Genomic DNA, 19,907 nt, shown 5'->3' on the forward strand with positions numbered 1-19,907 from the left:
AGCTAGCTACCTACCTATGCATTTTCTTATCTGACTCTAGCTACACAGTAAAGAATCAATCAATAATTCCAGCAGGTGGTAGCTACTTACTCATGAGCAGCTAACGTGCTTATAGATTCTGAAGGCTCAATGTGCATCTCAACATTCTACTGATGAGTTGGCGGGTAGCCATTAGCTACAGGTATTCCAGTATGGACCATCCCCTACAAATATGAATGTGTTTGAATCACTACATGTACATAATTCAGGTATCAATCTTCTCCTTCCTACCCCATTGTATAATGTACTGATTCTTCAGTATAGCTATATATACACTGAGCAACCATGTAGCTACAGGCAAACATTCATGAGGATATCCTTAGTGAGATCCTACATCTGTAATCTGCCACTTCATAGCTACTAGCAATCAAGCACCTGCATGGATCCCTGTGTGTACTATATACAACACTTCATAAAATTAGGCAGAAGAAAAGACAATCAATAACTGTACATAGTTGTGCATTTAAATTATATTATGTTTACATAAGTAGCAAAAGTTTGTGTCATCCAAACATCAAAATCAATGTCTGCAAGACAGTCAACAGATAACAACACAAAGTGATATACTATAAACTGTTACTTGATAAAATGTTTCTCTTCCCTCTGCTTCATCTCTATAATGGAGAACCATACATGGATCACACACATCACATGATATATCACTATATCCTCACCTAGTTCATGAGATGATGCTCCATTACCACTAGCACTTGTGTGATCACTGATGGTGCTATTCTGTTTAGTGGTGGAGGATGATGGATTACTACCATATCCTGATGACCAGCTGCTACTGGTATGACTCAGTTTTGGAAAAGCAGAAACTATTTGTTCCACCGATTGTGATTGCTCTAACACTCTACTAATCTCTATTTGTGTTGCCTGTAATGCAATTGATACGCTTATATAGGTAATACCAATTGCAAGTTCTGTAGCAACATATGCATATCAATACACTAGTACATCATTGGATCATACAGAATTTCTGTCTTTTTAGTCAAACTGCCTTTAATGTCTTAGGTAATAGACAACAGTGCAATTTTTATAGTATAATTATCTCTAACACTTTATTTTCGCAACTTGCATGCAATGATCACTATATACAGCTCTGTATTAGCAACACAGAATTTAAGTGTCCATTTTCATGATCACTACTTGGTTAATTTGTTCTGGCACATACACATATTTATAAGGCATATAACACCTAGCTACAAGGTTTGAAACAACTATAGTATTATCTTAAACTGTACTGGAAAATTCCAGTCCATTTTAAGTTTACTTTTTGGTACTGTAGCTAGTCAAGTTACAAAATAATAGTAGCTGAGAAACTTTTTAAAATATGCAATGTATAAATATAAAAAAGTTGTTGGTAGAATGAACAGGCTCAGAACTCATTTCAAATACACTATACGTAGCTATTTACCTGATCCAAGCATGTAGTATCAAATCTAGGTTCATTCACAATACACTGCACAACATCTCTCTTGCCATGTTTTAGTGCCAAGTGTAGTGGCGTTCTGCCTTTCTGGTGGATGATCATCAACACAGCAGAAAACAAAATCACTATCACACTAATTACACATGTTATTTGAGTACATCTACACAATTACATATTATATCATAGCCACAACTTTATGCATGCAATATACATAACATGGCAGAAATCTCTGGTAGTCATTGCAATATAATGACCGTGACCAGATTTGGGAAAAGGGGTCTTCCACACACATATCATCCAATTCTACAGTATGAACTTGGAAGACATAGAACCCTGAAATTTTCCCCATCCCTTAAGATATGTTGGTGCTCACTACTAACCAAATTTTACTTGTAGTTAATAGTCTTTTCAAATCTGAAGATGTGGATCGTCAAAATTATTATTAAATTGGATGTGTATGGAAAGCCCTTTTCACAAATTTGGTCACCTTTGTTCCTTTAATTTGAGCATTTACTCTGTAACTAATGGAAACTTGCAAAGTGCAGTTTGTAATTGTTCAATACAAATTCCTTATGCATCAAAACTGTCATTGTAGGTAAGTCCATCTCACCATTAGCTGAACATGTATTTCAGCAAATACTATAATTCCTCGCCATAAGAACTTCTTGTTTAAACTATGTCTTTGGTCTCTGTAAGTGCCAAGCATACTCAAGCAGTACACAAGCACTCATACTAAAACATTTAGATGCATTTTAAGACCCAATATCAAATAGAAATTCCTGGAGGAGCATGCCCCCCAGACCCCCTTAAGATAGAGTACATTGAACGTATGCAAGCTATGCAAATTGTATTAACCAGTTATCATTCTTCCTAGTCCCCTCATTCCTAATTTTGGCACTACGCCCCTGGTTATAATTAAGTCATACCACTACCTTATGGGTCTACAGTTTGCCAATTATTAAACACCAATATGTGGCCATTACCAGCCAACCATGCATGTGTGAAAAAAGGTTTCCAAGAGATTGATTTTGTTGTTCACCAGTTATAAAGGTTAGACTGATGACAATAAACTATATGAATGATTAGAAACTAGTGAATGTGAAGCTACGTACATAATAAACGGTGTACTGTTAGCGAATGGAGTTACTGTACATAAATAGACAATAGTTACCAAGGCAGGTATATACTTAAATAGCAGACATTCAGTCATGTTCTATTGTGCAAGTATTAACTATTGTCTGTGATCAATTTGTACAAATGTGTGTATAGAGTGTGAATGCATGTAAACTAATTAACTTTTCAGGCTGATTGAACAGAAAATGAAAATATAAACTCACGACTGCCTAACAACACATTTCAATTCATTTGTACTTGCACTGTCAACTTTTGCAAGACTCTTTACAAGCAATCTATTATTTGTATATAATAAGCAACACACAAACTAAGGATAGGGTTATTTAGTCTTCTCACAAGTCCCTAGTGAAACAGTATCATGAAGACGCCTATTTGTTGACAAGAAGTCAAAGTTTAGGTCACAATGCAGCTTCCTTTGGTGCATATGTATCTAATCAAAAACACAACTTTTGGAATTTTTGGCATTCACAAGGGATTTAATCTCAATGTTCTGACTATCTACATGTTACGTTAATAGCCTTCTTACAGGTCCCTAGTGGGATAGCTTTATGATAGCTATAACGTTGTGTCACAGACCTTATCAATATTTCTAGTATGTGCATAATACATAGTTGTACATGTACCTATGTACTAAAACATGCCATAATATGTGCTACATCTCTATATAATAAAAAGTATGTAAACAAGAATAAGTTTACACTAAAAGGTGTTGTCATTCCACTAGAGTGTTGCAATCATCTATAAGTTTTTACTACTGCATGGGCATAATACAGTGTATGGCTACAACCAGCAAACGTTAGACCAGCTCAAATTCTTTTAAAACCATAACACTTTCATATTTAGGTTAGTACATAGCGCTTTCACTATTACAACATCTCAAAACCTATCTGCATAGCAAACCAAAATGTAAAACTTAATAAAAAAAAAACTATTAGGCCTTTTCAACTATGTATGCATGGTTTGCCTTATCAAAGAATTTGAGCTCCATAATTATTTTGAATATTATTAGTATCATTATCAATTTTGTCAAAATGACAGGGTCGTACAGAAGGACAAGCCTGCAAACGTACTCCCCACAATTAAACATACATATAGTAACATTAAATGCACACAAATACAATAACTAAGATGAGACAAATAGCTAATAACAGAGCAATACACAACAGGACAAAAAAAGAGAAAGTTATTTGAATAGAAATCGGCGAAGGGCAGCATGGAATAGATTTGACTTCTTAATCTGTAGGATGGAATACGGTATGGTGCTCCAAAGAAAAGGGCTGTTTACAAAAAAAGTAGATACAATTGGCCGGATCGATAGAGGATGAGATCTAGTTGTGGTTTCGGGTAACTGAAAATGATTGTGAAAAGGTAAAGAGCTTCTGTGGTGCAGACTATCATGTACATGGCAAATGGAGAAATTCTTGTGGCGCTGCTTGATGGTAGGCCAGTGTAACTCTTGAATACAGTCATCAGAAGATTTACTCCTGCAATATGATAATGGATTCCACCTACTATTGGAAGCCCAATGGGCAGCCCTACGTTGTATGGATTCCAAAAGATTTACATTGTTATTGGAGTAAAGATGCCACACTGGACAGGCATATTCCAGGATAGGCCGGACAATACACTTGTAAGCAATGGACTTAATTGATATTGAAGAGTTGTAGAGACGGGAAGTTTAATGATCTAGAAGCCTTAGCTGAAACATATTTACAATGGTCATTTCAATTGAGTTTGGAGTCAACAAGTACACCAAGGTATCATACTACAGGATGATGAGAAATAGCTGAAGAATCCAGATGATATGATGGTAAGGGTGGAGAACGTTTGTTGGAAATTACAATACTATCACATTTCAGTGGGTTTAAATGCAAGAGCCACTTCTTAGCCCACTGGCTATGTTAGACAATCAACCTGTAGCAAAGCAGCATCACTGGAAGAGGATATTTCCTTATAAATAGTGACATCATCTGCAAACAGTTTGACTTTACTGTGAGCTACTACAGAGGAAATGTCATTGATATATAATAAGAATAATAGAGGACCTAGGACTAAGCCCTGGGGCACACCTGAGGTAACAGGAAGCCAAGAAGAGAACTGACCATTAACAACAACTCTCTGGTGGCGTCCAGTAAGAAAAGCTCTAAGCCAATTTAAAATGTCACCAGAAATTCCTAGAGCTTCTAACTTTAACAGCAATCAGGGATGAGAAACAGAGTCAAAAGCCTTTGCTAGGTCAAGAAATACACAGTGAGTACTGTTACGATTCTCTAAAGATACAGCCCAGTCATTAACTGCTTCTAATAGTAGTGAAACAGTGGAACATTTGTGTCGAAAACCAAACTGACAATCATCAAGGATATTGTGATATTCTAGAGTAGCAATAAGTCTCTCCATAATTTTGACAACGATGGATGTCAGACTAATTAGATGGTAATTACTTGGAAGACGTTCATCACCCTTCTTATGAACTGGTACAACATTGGCACTAATCCAGTCTAATGGCAATTTACCCGATGACAGTGACTGTTGAAACAGTTGAGCCAATGAAGGAGCAATAAATTCAGCACCCAGCTTCAGTAATCGTGATGGCAGCAGACCTGGGCCACAGGCCTTGTCACAGTGTAAATTCATCAGTTCCTCATATATGGGTGAATGGATAAGGATTCTTTTAACTTTGAAACATCAGAGCCATCATCCACTGTGAACACTGAACTAAAGTAAGTATTAAACGCCTCAGCCTTCTGAGAATCCTCAGTCACCTTGGCATTATTATGTAGTAAAGTAGGTATAGGAGATCTACCACCCTTGGAAGAGTTAAGCCACCTCAAAAATGGTTTAGGAGAGTCAGAATATTGGCTAGAGAGAGAGGAAACATGAGACTCAGTGTCCTGTCTTGTTCTGGATTGAACTAAATTGCTAAGCTGTTTGTACTTAGATTTAATAAAATCAGAAGATGGATTTTTGACCATACGATTATACAAGCGGCATTTCATTTTAATCAAGTGAATGGTTTCATCAGTAAACCAATGCTTTACTTTGGACTTCTTCCATCGCACCTTAGGAATAGCAGAGTCAGCTGCACAGAAAAACAAGTCTTTCCACATTGTCCATGACTCATCAATATCATCACTAGAAATACAATTTCAAGGTACACGACTCAAAATTTCATATAAGTGGTCAAGATCAGTCTTCTTGTAATTATACAAGAGACTTGAGCAATTCATTTGCCTTGGGGAAGTAACAACCAAAACAAACTGAATGGCCTCATGATCAGTTCCAGGTACGTAGATTATCAACATTGGGAGATGAAACAGTAAGAGAGATAGTTGACCAGTTGATACTAGGTAGATTGAAATCTCCACATAAAACAATTGGGTATTTTGACTGAGTGGAAAGTAATGATAAGGTAAGAGAATTCAGTGCTGAAACATCAGAGCCGGGTGAGCGATAAAACGTCCCAAATAAGACAGGCCCAATTCCAGAAAATAGCTCAAGCCACAGAAGTTCATAATCTGATTCTAAGTCTGAATGACGAACTACTGTTAAGTTGTCTCTCACCAGCACAAGTATTCCACCACCATGTCTATTGCGATCAAGACGATGTCCAATGTATGATTGTGGAACTATTAGCGAATTTACAATAGTATTATCTAAAAAGGACTCAGTGATTGCAACAATATCATATTGGAGTGAAGCTAAATAAGCAGCTAAGTCAAGCCATTTAGAAAAAATACTGCGAGCATTCAGGTACAAACAGGTCAGTGCCTCATTAGTAAGTGGAAATTTAAACGAAGCTGGGGTATCACCAATCTGAACACACCTGGAGCAAAACCATGGAACATCATTTGGAGATTGAACAAATGCATCATATTGACTATCACTAATAAGAGGATCACAGCTCACGTGATACCACGTTTCACACATGTCGCACAAAATAGCTCTGTCACAATCTTCAACGTTCACAGAACAAACTCCACAAGAATATCCAGGGCCAGGATTGAGCGCCACATCGCCACTTAAAATCAGTAGAGTAATAGCAATATTCACAAAGAAAACATTCTTTTTAATGAACACCCGCAGATAGATCACAGCCAGATATTTCACTAAGCACGGGGGTGCTAATAGAAAACTCACCTTAGAAACTCCACCTGAAATCAAATGTTCGCTGGATTCTCACAAAGAACTGTTCAAAACCAAGAGCAACAGACCGAGAAAAGGCAAGCTACCCGCCATTCCACCATTTTTTTTTGGGTAGCATTAACGAAGCAAAACATACAACAATCTAGACTCGTGACTAGTTCTAAACTCATGGGTATCATTTATTTACATGTAGCAACGATTTTGTCCTCACCAGAGTCACCACAATTCACATGAAAAGTTAACCATTGTGACACCTCGGCTCATGGGCGTATGACAAGCTTTCATCTTGATACCACAACCAAACAATTCTTGTATCCATATTAAGTTACCCACCTAATACAAGGCAAATTACTGCTAAGGATATTGAGCGATTCTTTTCTGTCACGCATGCCCAGCCAGTTATCCATCATTTTTGAATTCTCTGAATATGAAGCCAAATGGTTATGCCCTCTATTTCTCGATAAATACAATAATAATACTTATTATTATTGTAATTATTGTTTATTACAATAACTGTCTTTTATATTGGAAAACACCATATACGTAAGTGGTGTTGGTGTTTGGCAGATCCTCGATGAATTGGCCATTTGAAATCCTACCACAAACAATTGTTTTGAATGAGATTACTTGGACATGATTGGCATCAACATATCATAGTTATGAATACACTGTGAAAGTTTCAAGAAAATAATTAAGACAATTGTGCTGGTAAGAATTATTTTTATCGTGGATACTCTAATAGAGCCATCAACCACAATAAACTACTCTAATAGAGCAGTCAAGTTGACTCGACCACTTAAAGAATATTATATTCATATGCTTTGCATGTTGCTCCATGCAGTAACAGTTGCATAACAAAAATCATCTGCTTTTTTGATGTAAAATCCAAGGTGGCAGCCAAGAAGTGGCTGTGATCGTAGGTTAATGGAAAAATTTTATAACGACAATTCAGGTGAATTTGTGTTTCCATCTCCAAGTTTTACTAGGAGTCAGCACCAAATTCACCTGAATTGTTGTTATTAAATTTTTTGCCATTAATCTACCATCACAGCCATTTCTTGGCTGCCACCTTGCATTTCACATCTTTTTCACCCTGGCCTTTTAGGAGTCACACCTTTTTACAGTTTGGCTACTTTTGCATAGGTAGATAAAGTGTTCACGGTGTGCAGCTGATAATGTAAAACTAGTTGCTGCTGCCACTTATGCAGATTATTTCCACACCATCTCTCTTTGCTGCATAGAAATTATAACCACTAAATCAAGAGTACATAATATGTACTCTTGACTAAAAACTTAACTCTATGTCTTATTACTAACATTAGAGTGTAACACTGTCATGTACATACATACCACATCAACTGCATTCACATCTGCTCCAAAGTGGATTAGCAACATTACAATTTGAATGTGGCCCTTTCTTGCAGCATGGTGTAAAGGAGTCTCATTTTCCTGTAATGATACATATGTACATAGGCAAGTCACATAATGATAAAGATTGAGAAACGATAAATTTTATTTAACCAACAATGAATGTAATTTTTTGGTGCAATGACACCTAAAAGTCACGGTTTCAATAGCTTTGGGAATCAAGCACTTATAACTATTAAACAACTTATTTCTTGCCATGTTCTATGTACGTACAATGACTATACTTTTGCAGGCTATTATGCCCCAAGATTTAATGTGCATGTGTGCATGTACATAGACCAGGGGCGGAGAGATGGGGGGGGGGGGGGGGCAGAGGGGGCAACTGCCCTCCCACTTTCAACAGTGGAGGGGCAGTGCCCCCTCACTTTTTCCAATGCCCAGTTGCCAAAGTAAAGCAACTACTGTAGTCATTAGTCAATTTACTTTACCTTGATTTACTGGGATTTGTACTAACTAAAGGTTATGCATGAATGGAATACTGCATGAACCAGTGCTGGGAATGCAGAAGATCAATATACTCTAATAGAGCAGTCACCTAACTACTCTAATAGAACATTCAGCGGAATCATATGAGTTGGTCCTGCTATACAATTGATTCAATATGTCTTCATTAACACATATATCTATACGTAATCAAGAGCATGAATCTATCTGAAATGCCTTCAATTACTGAAATGCCTTCAATTACTGAAATGCCTTCAATTACTGGTGTATCTAATTGTACAGTATCTTAATGATAGTCATTGCCATATTCAAGTACACATGTACCACTGAAAATGCTCTCAGATTCAATCTCAAAGCATTCAAATTTCAAAAGTTTCCTGTGGGGGCATGCCCCAGACCCCCTAGTATTGACATGCTTTGCACACTAAGGTACAGTTAATGATTTTAAAACACTTTGTAACCTACAGCCATCCCACATGACTTGCCCCCCCCCACTTTAGAGTACTGTTCTCCGCCAAATAATATACAAATAACATATAACTAATATAATAGTAGCAATGCACGTGGTAATTAATAGTGATACACAACAAACATGCATGCACATTGATTATGCATTAGGTGTCCAGTCAGTCAAATTTGCTTGTTTCTCCTTCAAGCACTTCATACCAGTTGGCAAGATTCCTTGCCATCCTACCCCATTCAAGGGGTGAGGAGACAACTTTGCTTTGATACAGTAGCACATAACTATATGACATTACCTGTCATAAATTTCCATTTGTGCATCATTGGAGACTATATACATAAAGCAAAGCCTCTGTCTGCTGTGGAAATACAGTTGATGCCAACCAGCAATGGGATGCTGGTGCATCACTCAGGCACTTGAATTTGTGCAGACAAATCCTCCTGGGGCAGGTTTAGTAACCCGCAGGAGGACTAAAGTTCCACAATGACTCTAATACGACTTAGCAAGACAAAGACAGTGGAGAATTTGCTTCCCCAATTGACACCAGGCTCCAATGTACAGCTGTGTAGTCTAGAGCAATGTGGTTAAGCTTCTTGCTCAAAGAAATTACAGAAATACCAACTGGATATTACAGAGCATCGAACCTGAAACCTTGCAATTACCTATCTTCTGGTGCTCTAACTATATTAGGCTATGCATGCTGAGCTTGCACATGCACACACGCATGTACGTACACATGCTCAAACACATGTATGTACACATGAATGCACACACACACACACACACACATGCACGTACACACACATGCACATGCACACACAGAGACATTCCCACACAACACAACACAACACACTGCTAAGTTTATCTTAAGATTTTTTGTTATCTGCTGCATAGGATAAATAACAAATTGTTGTGGTTTAACATACCATATATACACAAGGAGGCGCACTAAACTAGATAGCTGCACAGTTGGTGGCACCTGATATGTGTGAAGTATTATGCATGTGAAGTAGCAACATTCCACATGTTACAGCAACCATATCAGTTAAATTAAGCAGTCATGTAGCACAAAAGCAGCTGCCTTCATATGTACAATAGCAGAAGATAAGCAGTCATGCGGGGAAATTGAATGCTAACTGTCAAGTAATAAACATAATGATATGGTACAGTACTTTAAGGAAAAAAGCACTGGTTAGTATAAATACTACATGTATTGTATATCTCTTTCATGTACAACACATATGGTAGTGATTAACCTTATCAAGTGCTTTCACATTTGCTCCAGATCTGATCAGTGTTTCTACCACCTGAACTGGTCCTTTCTTAGCAGCATGATGTAACACAGTCATCTTTCTCTATAATACCATCGTAACAATGTAGGTAAGTATCAATATTATTATTAGCACTTTACAGTGGCCTGCACTGAAGGTCTGACAGCAACATGTGCTGCAGCCTTTGGATTAACCTAACCTAACAAACTGGAATTGGAGACTTAAAGATTACTTGACCTAGCTAACAATAAGGTGAAACAGAAAAGGGCCAAAGAAAGGAAAGTTTTGTTTTATTATTGTTATTAGCACTTTACAGTGACCAGCACTGAAGGTCTGACAGCAACATGTGCTGCAGCCTTAGGATTACCTAACCTAATTTCAAGGACTTAGACCTAATGACTTGACCTACTGACTGATACGGTGCAATAGAAAGGGGGCCAAAGTAAGGGAAAAAAATCCCTCCAACCCCAGGATTCGAACTGCAGGTCACCCAATGTCTAGTCGGGGCCACGCTCAGTCTTCCTCCAGGAGGGATCGATTTTCTTCCTTAAACCTAAAGTCCCTCCTACCCCAGGATTCAAACTGCAGGCCACCCAATGTCTAGTTGAGTGCCACACTCAGTCTCCTCCATTAATTATATATGAATAACAAAAAAAATAATAATCCATATGCTATGAATAGTAGAGCGGCATAGTGCAATAGTTGTGTACTTTTTGATACAATTATGAAACTTTCCATATAAATTGTACTGTTTGTGACATATATATATTTGATATATTGCCATTGCATATTTGACTTTTGGTGACCATTTTTGTATTGAAAATTTCTCGTTTTTGTCTTTATCTCCCTGAGGCATCATTTTGCACAGTTTCAAATTAAAGGTGCTGCTAAAACGAACTACTCAGCTTTTATTTGAAGTCAATAGTGCATTCCAAAGTTATGATCATTTATATTAGCAACGAAATTCTACGAATTACTTTCCCATTTGTAATTTACACCCCAAGGGCAAAGAATTTTTTTGGCTTTTAAAATGACCATAACTTTGTAGTGGAATGAGGTACAGTACTAACTTCAAACAAAATTCAATATAATTCTTAGATCAACACCTTTAATTTGATACTATGTTTTAACAGTGTGAAATAATGCCTCATGGAGATAAAGATAAAAGATTAATTTTCAATGAAAAAATGGCTGTAAAGGTCACCAAAGGTCAAATCCATGATGGCACCATATTGTGGAAAGTTTCATAATTGTATCACAAAGTGCACAAAATGCTCATTTTTTGGTGCTATACCACTCTACTTACTAGAATTTATAGCAATCATCAGGAAAAAAAAAATCAATTTGTACAGTGACTATATGGAAAGTAAATTACAGGCACCCATTTAATTAATGAAAAGTCATTTGCATGCAACAGGCTATGGAGTTGGGAATTATTTCTTGTGTTCACAATTAACCAAGGGATTTGCTCCAATAGAGCAATCACCTATTAGTTTCAGTTAAACATTTACTACTTGCATTGGGAATTTTTACTTCCAAAAATCCCCTCCATGCATGCAGTGACCTTTAGCAGTGCCCCCCTTCTTTCTGCCACAGTCAGAGCCAGACCAAATACAGATAGGTTTCTACAACCCTGCGTTTTGTGCACTGTGCTATAAAAGTCAATTAAATTACGTTACATACAAAAATAAAGTACTCAGCACTCAGCTTCACTGCTAACATGGTACTCAGTGAGTTGTACTATTATTGGATGCAAAAATAATATTTCCCTTATACTTCGTTTCCCAGCAGCAATCACATTATAATTATGTATGATCAACACTGATGTGTTCACTTTCATTACATAATGCTTACTTACCAAATCCAGTGCATTTACATTTGCTCCATGATTAATGAGCATCTCTACTAGCTGAACATGTCTTCTTTCAATGGCACATTGTAGTGCAGTTGTGCTGCGCTGCAATAATACAATATATTATTATCATTTAGCATTCAAATACACAAGATGAGTTGCTACACATATGTAACAAAGTTTACTGAAGTGTACTCCAGTAAGTTAGCCAAATAAAAGTAGGTTATTAGGTTATTGCATAGATATGTATGTCAACACACATGCTGAGTTTTCTAGGGTAGTTTATGACTATGAGAAATTTAAACTGGTGTGATTCCAAACTTAAGTACTACCATACGTACTTTCTAAACCAGAGGTACAAAACAGTTAAATAAAATGTCAGTAAAAATATTAATTTTCAATAGAGAGATTTTAGTGTGTCACTTGCTTAATGATAACTAACCCAATCAAGGGCACGAACGTCTGATCCTGATCTAATCAGCAGTTCAACTACTTGAACATTTCCATTCCAAGATGCATGATGCAAAGCGGTCTTCTTCACCTGGAATAAAAATACATGCAAGCAGTAGAGTAAATATCTTATATAATAGTTTAATTGTTTTTAGGGCTTGCTTTGATTCATATTTATGTAGGTTCACTACAGGTGATTACTGAAAAGAATGTTAATGTTACATGCACCAAGCACATTATGAGATTCTTTTATACATGCTACGTTCAGGAACTAAAATCCAATTTCAAAAAAGTGCAAATGTCTCTTTAAATCTAGTACTTTTGTGTACCTGTAGGGAAGAACAAAAACCAGTGTAGCTATACAAATACAAAAAGGAGTGATAATTAATCCAAAAACAGCCAAGCTGTTCCAAACACAGGCTAGTATGAAAAAGATGTGATATTAAAGGTGACAGCTAAGAAATGGTTGCAATAATATTACCGGTATTTAAATGACAGTATAATATCATTACAGCCATTTCTTGGCCACCGTATTTGATTTCACAACTTTTTTCATCCTGGCTATTGATGCATGAAGGCTGCACCCTTTTTCACAGTTGGTTGTCTTTATACGTACATTCATATGTAGCTAGTGTACTAACCACATCTTCAGTAGTATTCACATCAATGTATCTGATATTTATTAGTCTCTCCACAGTAGCAGCATCTCCCTTCTCAGCTGCTTCTAGTAATTGATCACATTCTGACTTCTGTAGAATATTGCATAAAAAATAGTCAGTAAACTCTTGGCACATACGTACACATTACAATTATATACAGTGGAACCTCTCTTAACCAACTCCCCAAATTAAGGACACAATAGAAAAAAACCTCCATAATAAGGAGAAAAGATTTGGTCCCATCAGGTCTGGTTAATACATTTGTTACCTCAGAAAGAGGAAAACCTCTGTATTACAACAAAAAGTAGCCAAAAATTCTGGGTCCCAAAATGTCCGTAATAGAGAGGTTCCACTGTATACATGTATATACGCTGTAATAGCTAGATGCAAAATTCCATTACCATTCCTGAATAGGAATGCATGTAGTAAGAAATATAGGCAAGTATAAGTTCACATCAAAGCTTACCACTTAAAAACAATGGTTATATTGTGACGTTTGTGATACCCACATACATATTATACACAATGCCACATTTTGTGCATTAAATAAGTAATACCTTCTCTATTCATACATGCATACTGTACATTGGTATATGCACCATTGCAACAAGAGTTTATAATATAGTTGAGAGTTCTACAAACTCTTGATTGCAGCATATGTGTACCAAACATGATATAATATAATGGTGTACATATCTATCTATCAACTGTAATGTCTTACATTGTTTCTTTGGTCAAATATTACTGTTGAAGACATCTTTAAATATACAACTTTCTTCTCAGTTAACTTGTAAATACTAGCTTTGGCTGTTCTTATCATGTACGAAACTGCATTGACAGGAATGAACCATTCAATGATGATTGAACTGAATGGAGCTACTTTAGATAATGGAGACATCACATGAGGCTCTACTCCACAATGATCTGCAATGAACTGCTTCAACTCATCATACTCCTCTTTTGTGATGGATGAGAACATTTTATTTTCCACTATTGCAACCATTTTATGATAACCCTCTGGAAACTTCCTTTTCTCTTTTAAGCACTGCTCATGTATCTGTTGTAATCTAGTCTTACTGTACACTTTGATCTGAAATTTTTGCAATAAATTTAAACATTTTTCTGCGTTTAATGATGTCATAAGAAAAGTCAACATGGAGTGGTCATCCCATCTGTAGCAGTGACGTAGTTTAACTACCAGAAGTGTATCAGTGTCATTACAAGCTCTGATGCCATCAAGTTCACTATCACTAAACATCCTAACACCAGACTTGTCTTTTATAGTGAGGGTAGATGATATTGTTTTCAGCAATTCCAAATTTTTGCTTTCGTTTTTCTTTAACTCTTCCAAGATTTCCGTAAGGAGAATGCCAAACTCTATACTAGCTTCCTCAGTTGATATTTGCTTATTTGTGATTCCTGCTTCAGGTTTCCTGGTGGGTGCTGTACCTGCCCCTAATAACAAATAAAGGCAAAATTTATTACTTAGAAAGTATACAAGAATAAACAAAGGCCATGATCAAGACACACAGTAGTGTGTTGTACAGCCAAGAAAGTGGGCGTGTCATACCATTTGTATATTAACAGAAAGAAAGAAAACGTGATTTTCACACATGCATTGCTCCATGGTCTCTTCTCTAAAGCATACAATTATTGCATTATAGCTGTTCACCAGGCAGGGTAGGCCACACAGAAATTTGATTAAATTCTCTTCCGTCATTTGTGAGATATGGGCAGCCAAAATTTTGATCTTCTTCTTAAAGGATTTACAGGGCCCTAGATTTGCAAATGCATACTTTGATTACCTTGAAATTTGGTAGAATATAAAGGTGAATCCATGTACTAAGTTTTCAAGAAATCTGATAAGTATCCATAGTGCTATGAACGTTTATTTGCATAAAAAGATTAAACTTTTGTCATGGCTACAGGGTAAACTGCTAGTGGGAATAATAACTTAAAAATTTGGTGCGTGTGTGTAGGCTAGCCATTGTAGCAGTGCATTTTGAAGCAAAGAAGTAACAGCTACCAAGTTACAAATCAAAAACCAAACAACTGTAAATCAAGGGGTCGAAATACTCTAATAGAACAGTCACTGCAGGGTGTGAAAAAGGCTTACCAGAGTTTGAACCATGGACCTCCATACTGAATAACCAAATACATAACTACTGAGCCACTGCTATCACAACTGTTCATCTCACTTAATTTCTACTTTATAAATGAAAAATACCAGAGAGTTTATAACTTTAATATTGTACTTTGTGTGGGAGGATCAAAGTGATGCCGCATATACTGTATTGTCCATACAGTACTAATTAGCTGCATAACTGTACTGTATGAGTCATACAGTATAGTTATGCAGCTAAATGGGCAAATACAGTACAGTTATGCGCTTAATTGGGAAAATACAGCACACTTGGGCAAATACAGTACAGTTAGGCCACTCCAAATGACTGTAGTTTCTTGTCCTGATGTTCTTATTATTCAGTGCGGGGGAGGCTCATTATCATTATGCATTATTAAAAATGTGACTGCTCTATTAGAGTATTTTGATCTTGAGAGGATTTCAAGGTCATGAAAATGGCTTCTTTGCAAGATAACAACCACCAGAAACATTTATTTTTAGGTTTCATTGTGCTTTTTAGCAATGTAAAATAATAGGCTCCATCAGAAGTTTCCTGAAAGCAGCACAGGAAGTGGTTTTGGAACAATAATGACATGCAATGTGGGTGCCCAGACGTAATGCGGGCGGAGGATGGGAAACTACAGTCACATTTGGAGTGGCTTTATGCGGAGAATTTATTTAAGGAATGTTATGAAAACAACGCAATGTAAATCGCTAAAACTAGCCTACCAGTTCATTCTATGGCTAGAAATAGATTGTATAAACACTTACTGATCGTCTGATCACGAAGCGACTCCACTAAGACAGCACAATTGATCACATGCGTGACATTGTAAATTGCTAAAACTAGCCAAACTAATCCCATTAGCTTGTTCTACAACTAGAAATAGAATATATAAACACTTACTGATATCCTGATCACCAAAAATCACAACAGTTTGAGTACTAGAGAATATCACTGCCAAGCCGGACAACTAGGAAGTACAATATAGCACTTAAAGCACTGCCTATGTTTGTGTGTACGAAAAATACAACACTTGGGGGGTGTCTTGAGGCAAATACAGCACTCGGCTTCACCCTCATGTTGTATTAGCCTCTCGATATACCCCTTGTACTGTATTTTCCATACCCTCACACGCGGTGGTGCTTTAACTATAACTTATAGATCTACAAATGGAAATTCTAGATTGCTTTAGAACATTCTACACACGTTCTACTCAAAATAATATGCGCTCTATTAGAGTGTTACAATAAATTATAACTTCTGTCTTCAGTAATCATGTGTTTGTAGATAAGAAGAAATGTGGGTCCCAAAGCTAGCTGGTTTTGGGGCCTTATGGAGTACAAAAAGAAATGAAACCCACACAAACAGCCAAGCTGTGAATAAATGGTGTGACCTTCAATAGCCTGGGTGAAACAAAGGTGGCTGCAAAAAAATGGCTGCTATGATTTTAATGCTACTGTAATACATTGTAATAATGGCTGAATGCATTAATATCATTGCTGCCATTTCTTGGCTGTCACCTTTGATTTCACAAATTTTTTTCACCAAGGCTATTAAAGGCCACACCCTTTTTTACATCTCGACTGCTTTTTGTGGAGTTGTGTTTACCACGACCACACATGCTTCTTTCAAACAGCACACTTATACATGTACATACAGATCATGTTATGTAAACCTTTCTATGGCAAAATTTAATGACTGCAATATATGTTTTGCTATCTTTCCTAACATCTGGCTAGTTGTTCAGTCTTGACTGTTGTTGATTCAAGTAAGCTAAGTGAAACAGATCAAAGTACTTCCAGAGCAAGATGAGTGATGGGCATGTATTTATTTTAGCTTTCAAACCTTCCATCTGTAGTTGGCAATTACATGTTGATGAAAATAAATAGTATAATTAACATAGAGTGAGACATATTTCAGTCACCCTTCCATGCATATTTGGAATAAAATTAAACTTTTTTTGCAAGTCTGACAACTTTTAATTGCATTAAAGATAGGATGCTTTTGGGCAGAGTTTGATAAATTAGAAAAGCTCCCATGGTCTGATTAGACTATATATAGGTTAGGTGCCACATGTAAGTGGACTATACATGGTATTAATTATTTACACCTCCAGTATGATTTACTGACCAGTCAGTCTAGCTGGTGTGATCAAGCACAATTGGTAAAGACAATCAGACATTAACAAAATTCAAAGGTGACAACAAAGGTAACAATCAAGTGGGTCATACCATGTCTGACTGTCAGCCAATCAGACATGACTTGTGATGTGCGTGATGACATACATTCACAGCTCCGTACCAAATATAATAGTTAATTTATTACCTTTTTTGGATACCCTTCTGTGCTGGATATTACGTGCTACAGTTGTCAACCCAATACGCTTTAATGCTGTAACTAAGTGACTCCAACTTGCACCAGGTTTCATCTCAAGCCATGTCTTAAACATTTCAGTACACCGATCATCATCACGTTGATGATTGGTTTTTATCACATCCAGTACAGCAGTGTTACTATCCAGTAACTGAAGTCCGAGGTTATACCATCTTGTAGCTACGCTTGTATGCCTAGTTGCATTTTGAAGTTCTTTGAGAGTAGGACAATCTGCAAGCAAGCATTTAAAATGTATGTACACAGCAAAAACATAAGATTATAAACACAACAAAAACGTAAGATTATAAACACAGCAAAAACATAAGATTATAACCACAACTACATAATTACAGTCAAACCTCTCTAATCTGACGCTCAATGGGAGCCCCATAAATTTTGCTGGATTATGAAGGTTGTTGAATTATCAAGTCACCTCTGTAATCCAACATTGTACAATATCTAGCTGATTATGCAGTAAATCACAAGTAAAACGTTTTAGTCATGAATTAATTTTAGAAATGTGCAAGTGTTATAGCTTTTTTCTATTATTGTCAACACATAAATGCTTTGGTTACTTAAAAATTATTTTCTGTGATTGTGTTTTAATGCTGCTATTATTCTCTGTCAGATTACAAAGGTCAAAAACAATGTATTTCCAATTGTAGGGATCAAATTTTGTGTTGGATTACGGAGTACAGAAGTGTCAGATTACAGAGGTTGTTTTCTACACAAAAATGTTGGTAAATGACATTTGGGTTAGATTAGAGAGGATTCTGGATTACGCAGGTGTCGGATTCGAGAGGTTCGACTGTATGTGACTGAATTTGACAAAACCAGACTTCCACACACATTCAGTTTTATGACTTTATGACATCATAACTTAATATTGGAATATACCATCAGCTCAAAGAATTGGATGTGTGTGGAAGCCTGGTTTTGTCAAATTTGGTCACATATGTAGTCTGTTCTATGATACGAGTGTATACACTTCATATCTACCATTATTAGTGTAAAATATTTGTTCCGGACCTCTATGATCATATACTTAAACAACATGTTAGGCCACTCCAAATAAATTCTCTGTTTCCCGTCCACCGCCCACATCTAGTTACTGTCAGCTCTAAATATTCCATTATTCCGTATTCTTCCATTATTTTCTGGTTATTCTTGTATTCTGTACAGTCAGTTCACATGTCAGCAGTGCTATCAAGTCAACACAAATTCACGTTTGAGTTATTTAGCTACTTAAAAACGAAGGTACAAGCTTAAGCATGCTTTAAAGCAGCTTTTTATGGTTGTGCCAGTCAAATAATGGCTTGAAAAGCTGCCAATCTTATAATGAAATAATGGAAATGGACCACCCGCCCACATGCAAATATGCCTGAGTCCGGGACGGGAAACAGAGAATTTATTTGGAGTGGCCTTAACACAAGCATCCATGACTAATATCTACAGTATGTACATACATACCTCTTGTGACACTGGTCGCCATGAGTCCTTACATGTAACACCATCAACAGGATGATTTTGTCCCTATTGAAAATTAAGACACACATGTAATATTGTCTTGTCTGCTGCTAAATTATGTTGCAATTCATTACTCTTATTTGATTTCTATACAAGTGTAAGGAAAAGTTAGAAATTTTACATTTGAGTAGGTGTCATAGAAATGAAACAACTAAGGTCATGCAGCTATGCACGTACTAGTGGACATTTATTCCTTCTTCAAAGACTACAGCCTGTCAGCATATCCACGACTAAAGTGGGGATTAATATGTCCACTGCAGCTGTGTAAAAATTACCTCCCTTGTTTAATTGCATTTTGTTTCTATGATCCCTAAATTTTCTATTTTTTCCTTAGACTTTAATCAGTGTCCAGTGACCGAACCTTTGTTTGTTGCACCTCTTCCTCCACTATCGTCCACCCACAGCTGTCTGATGCAAAAACTGAGTACACAACTTTCTTTGGTCCCTTTTGACTTACGGATACACTCCACTATTGTACGGACTCGAGTACAGAGAAATGTTTACAAAGGGACACTACCCAAAACCATTGTCACGTGACTTACAATAATTGATGCAACCGCCAC

The 19,907-nt window shown here is 36.7% G+C and overlaps 1 protein-coding gene across 1 annotated transcript; it reads right to left on the reverse strand.

Annotated features, from left to right (window-relative positions):
- Window positions 1–457: 457 nt before the first annotated feature.
- On the reverse strand, window positions 458–19,862 carry LOC136252905 (uncharacterized). Its single transcript, XM_066045497.1, has 13 exons — window positions 19,706–19,862; window positions 19,288–19,350; window positions 17,770–18,048; window positions 14,040–14,773; window positions 13,301–13,408; window positions 12,652–12,750; window positions 12,216–12,314; window positions 10,343–10,441; window positions 8,102–8,200; window positions 1,460–1,561; window positions 714–918; window positions 620–653; window positions 458–566 (listed from the first exon to the last, which is right to left on the reverse strand). Exons 2-13 carry the CDS (start codon window positions 19,307–19,309, stop codon window positions 560–562), a joined length of 1,887 nt encoding a protein of 628 aa, XP_065901569.1. The 5' UTR covers window positions 19,310–19,350; window positions 19,706–19,862; the 3' UTR covers window positions 458–559.
- Window positions 19,863–19,907: the final 45 nt, after the last annotated feature.

The sequence above is a fragment of the Dysidea avara genome, chromosome 4, assembly GCF_963678975.1.
Source record: "Dysidea avara chromosome 4, odDysAvar1.4, whole genome shotgun sequence".
NCBI lineage: Eukaryota > Metazoa > Porifera > Demospongiae > Dictyoceratida > Dysideidae > Dysidea > Dysidea avara.

Coding starts and splice junctions, on each gene's coding strand:
- LOC136252905 (XM_066045497.1), bottom strand. CDS start 19,309: ATGGCGACCAGTGTCACAAGAG. Junction 10,442..12,215: donor ATGTAAATGCACTGGATTTG/GTAAGTAAGCAT, acceptor ATGGTATTATAG/AGAAAGATGACTGTGTTACA. Junction 1,562..8,101: donor ATGTGAATGCAGTTGATGTG/GTATGTATGTAC, acceptor ATCATCCACCAG/AAAGGCAGAACGCCACTACA.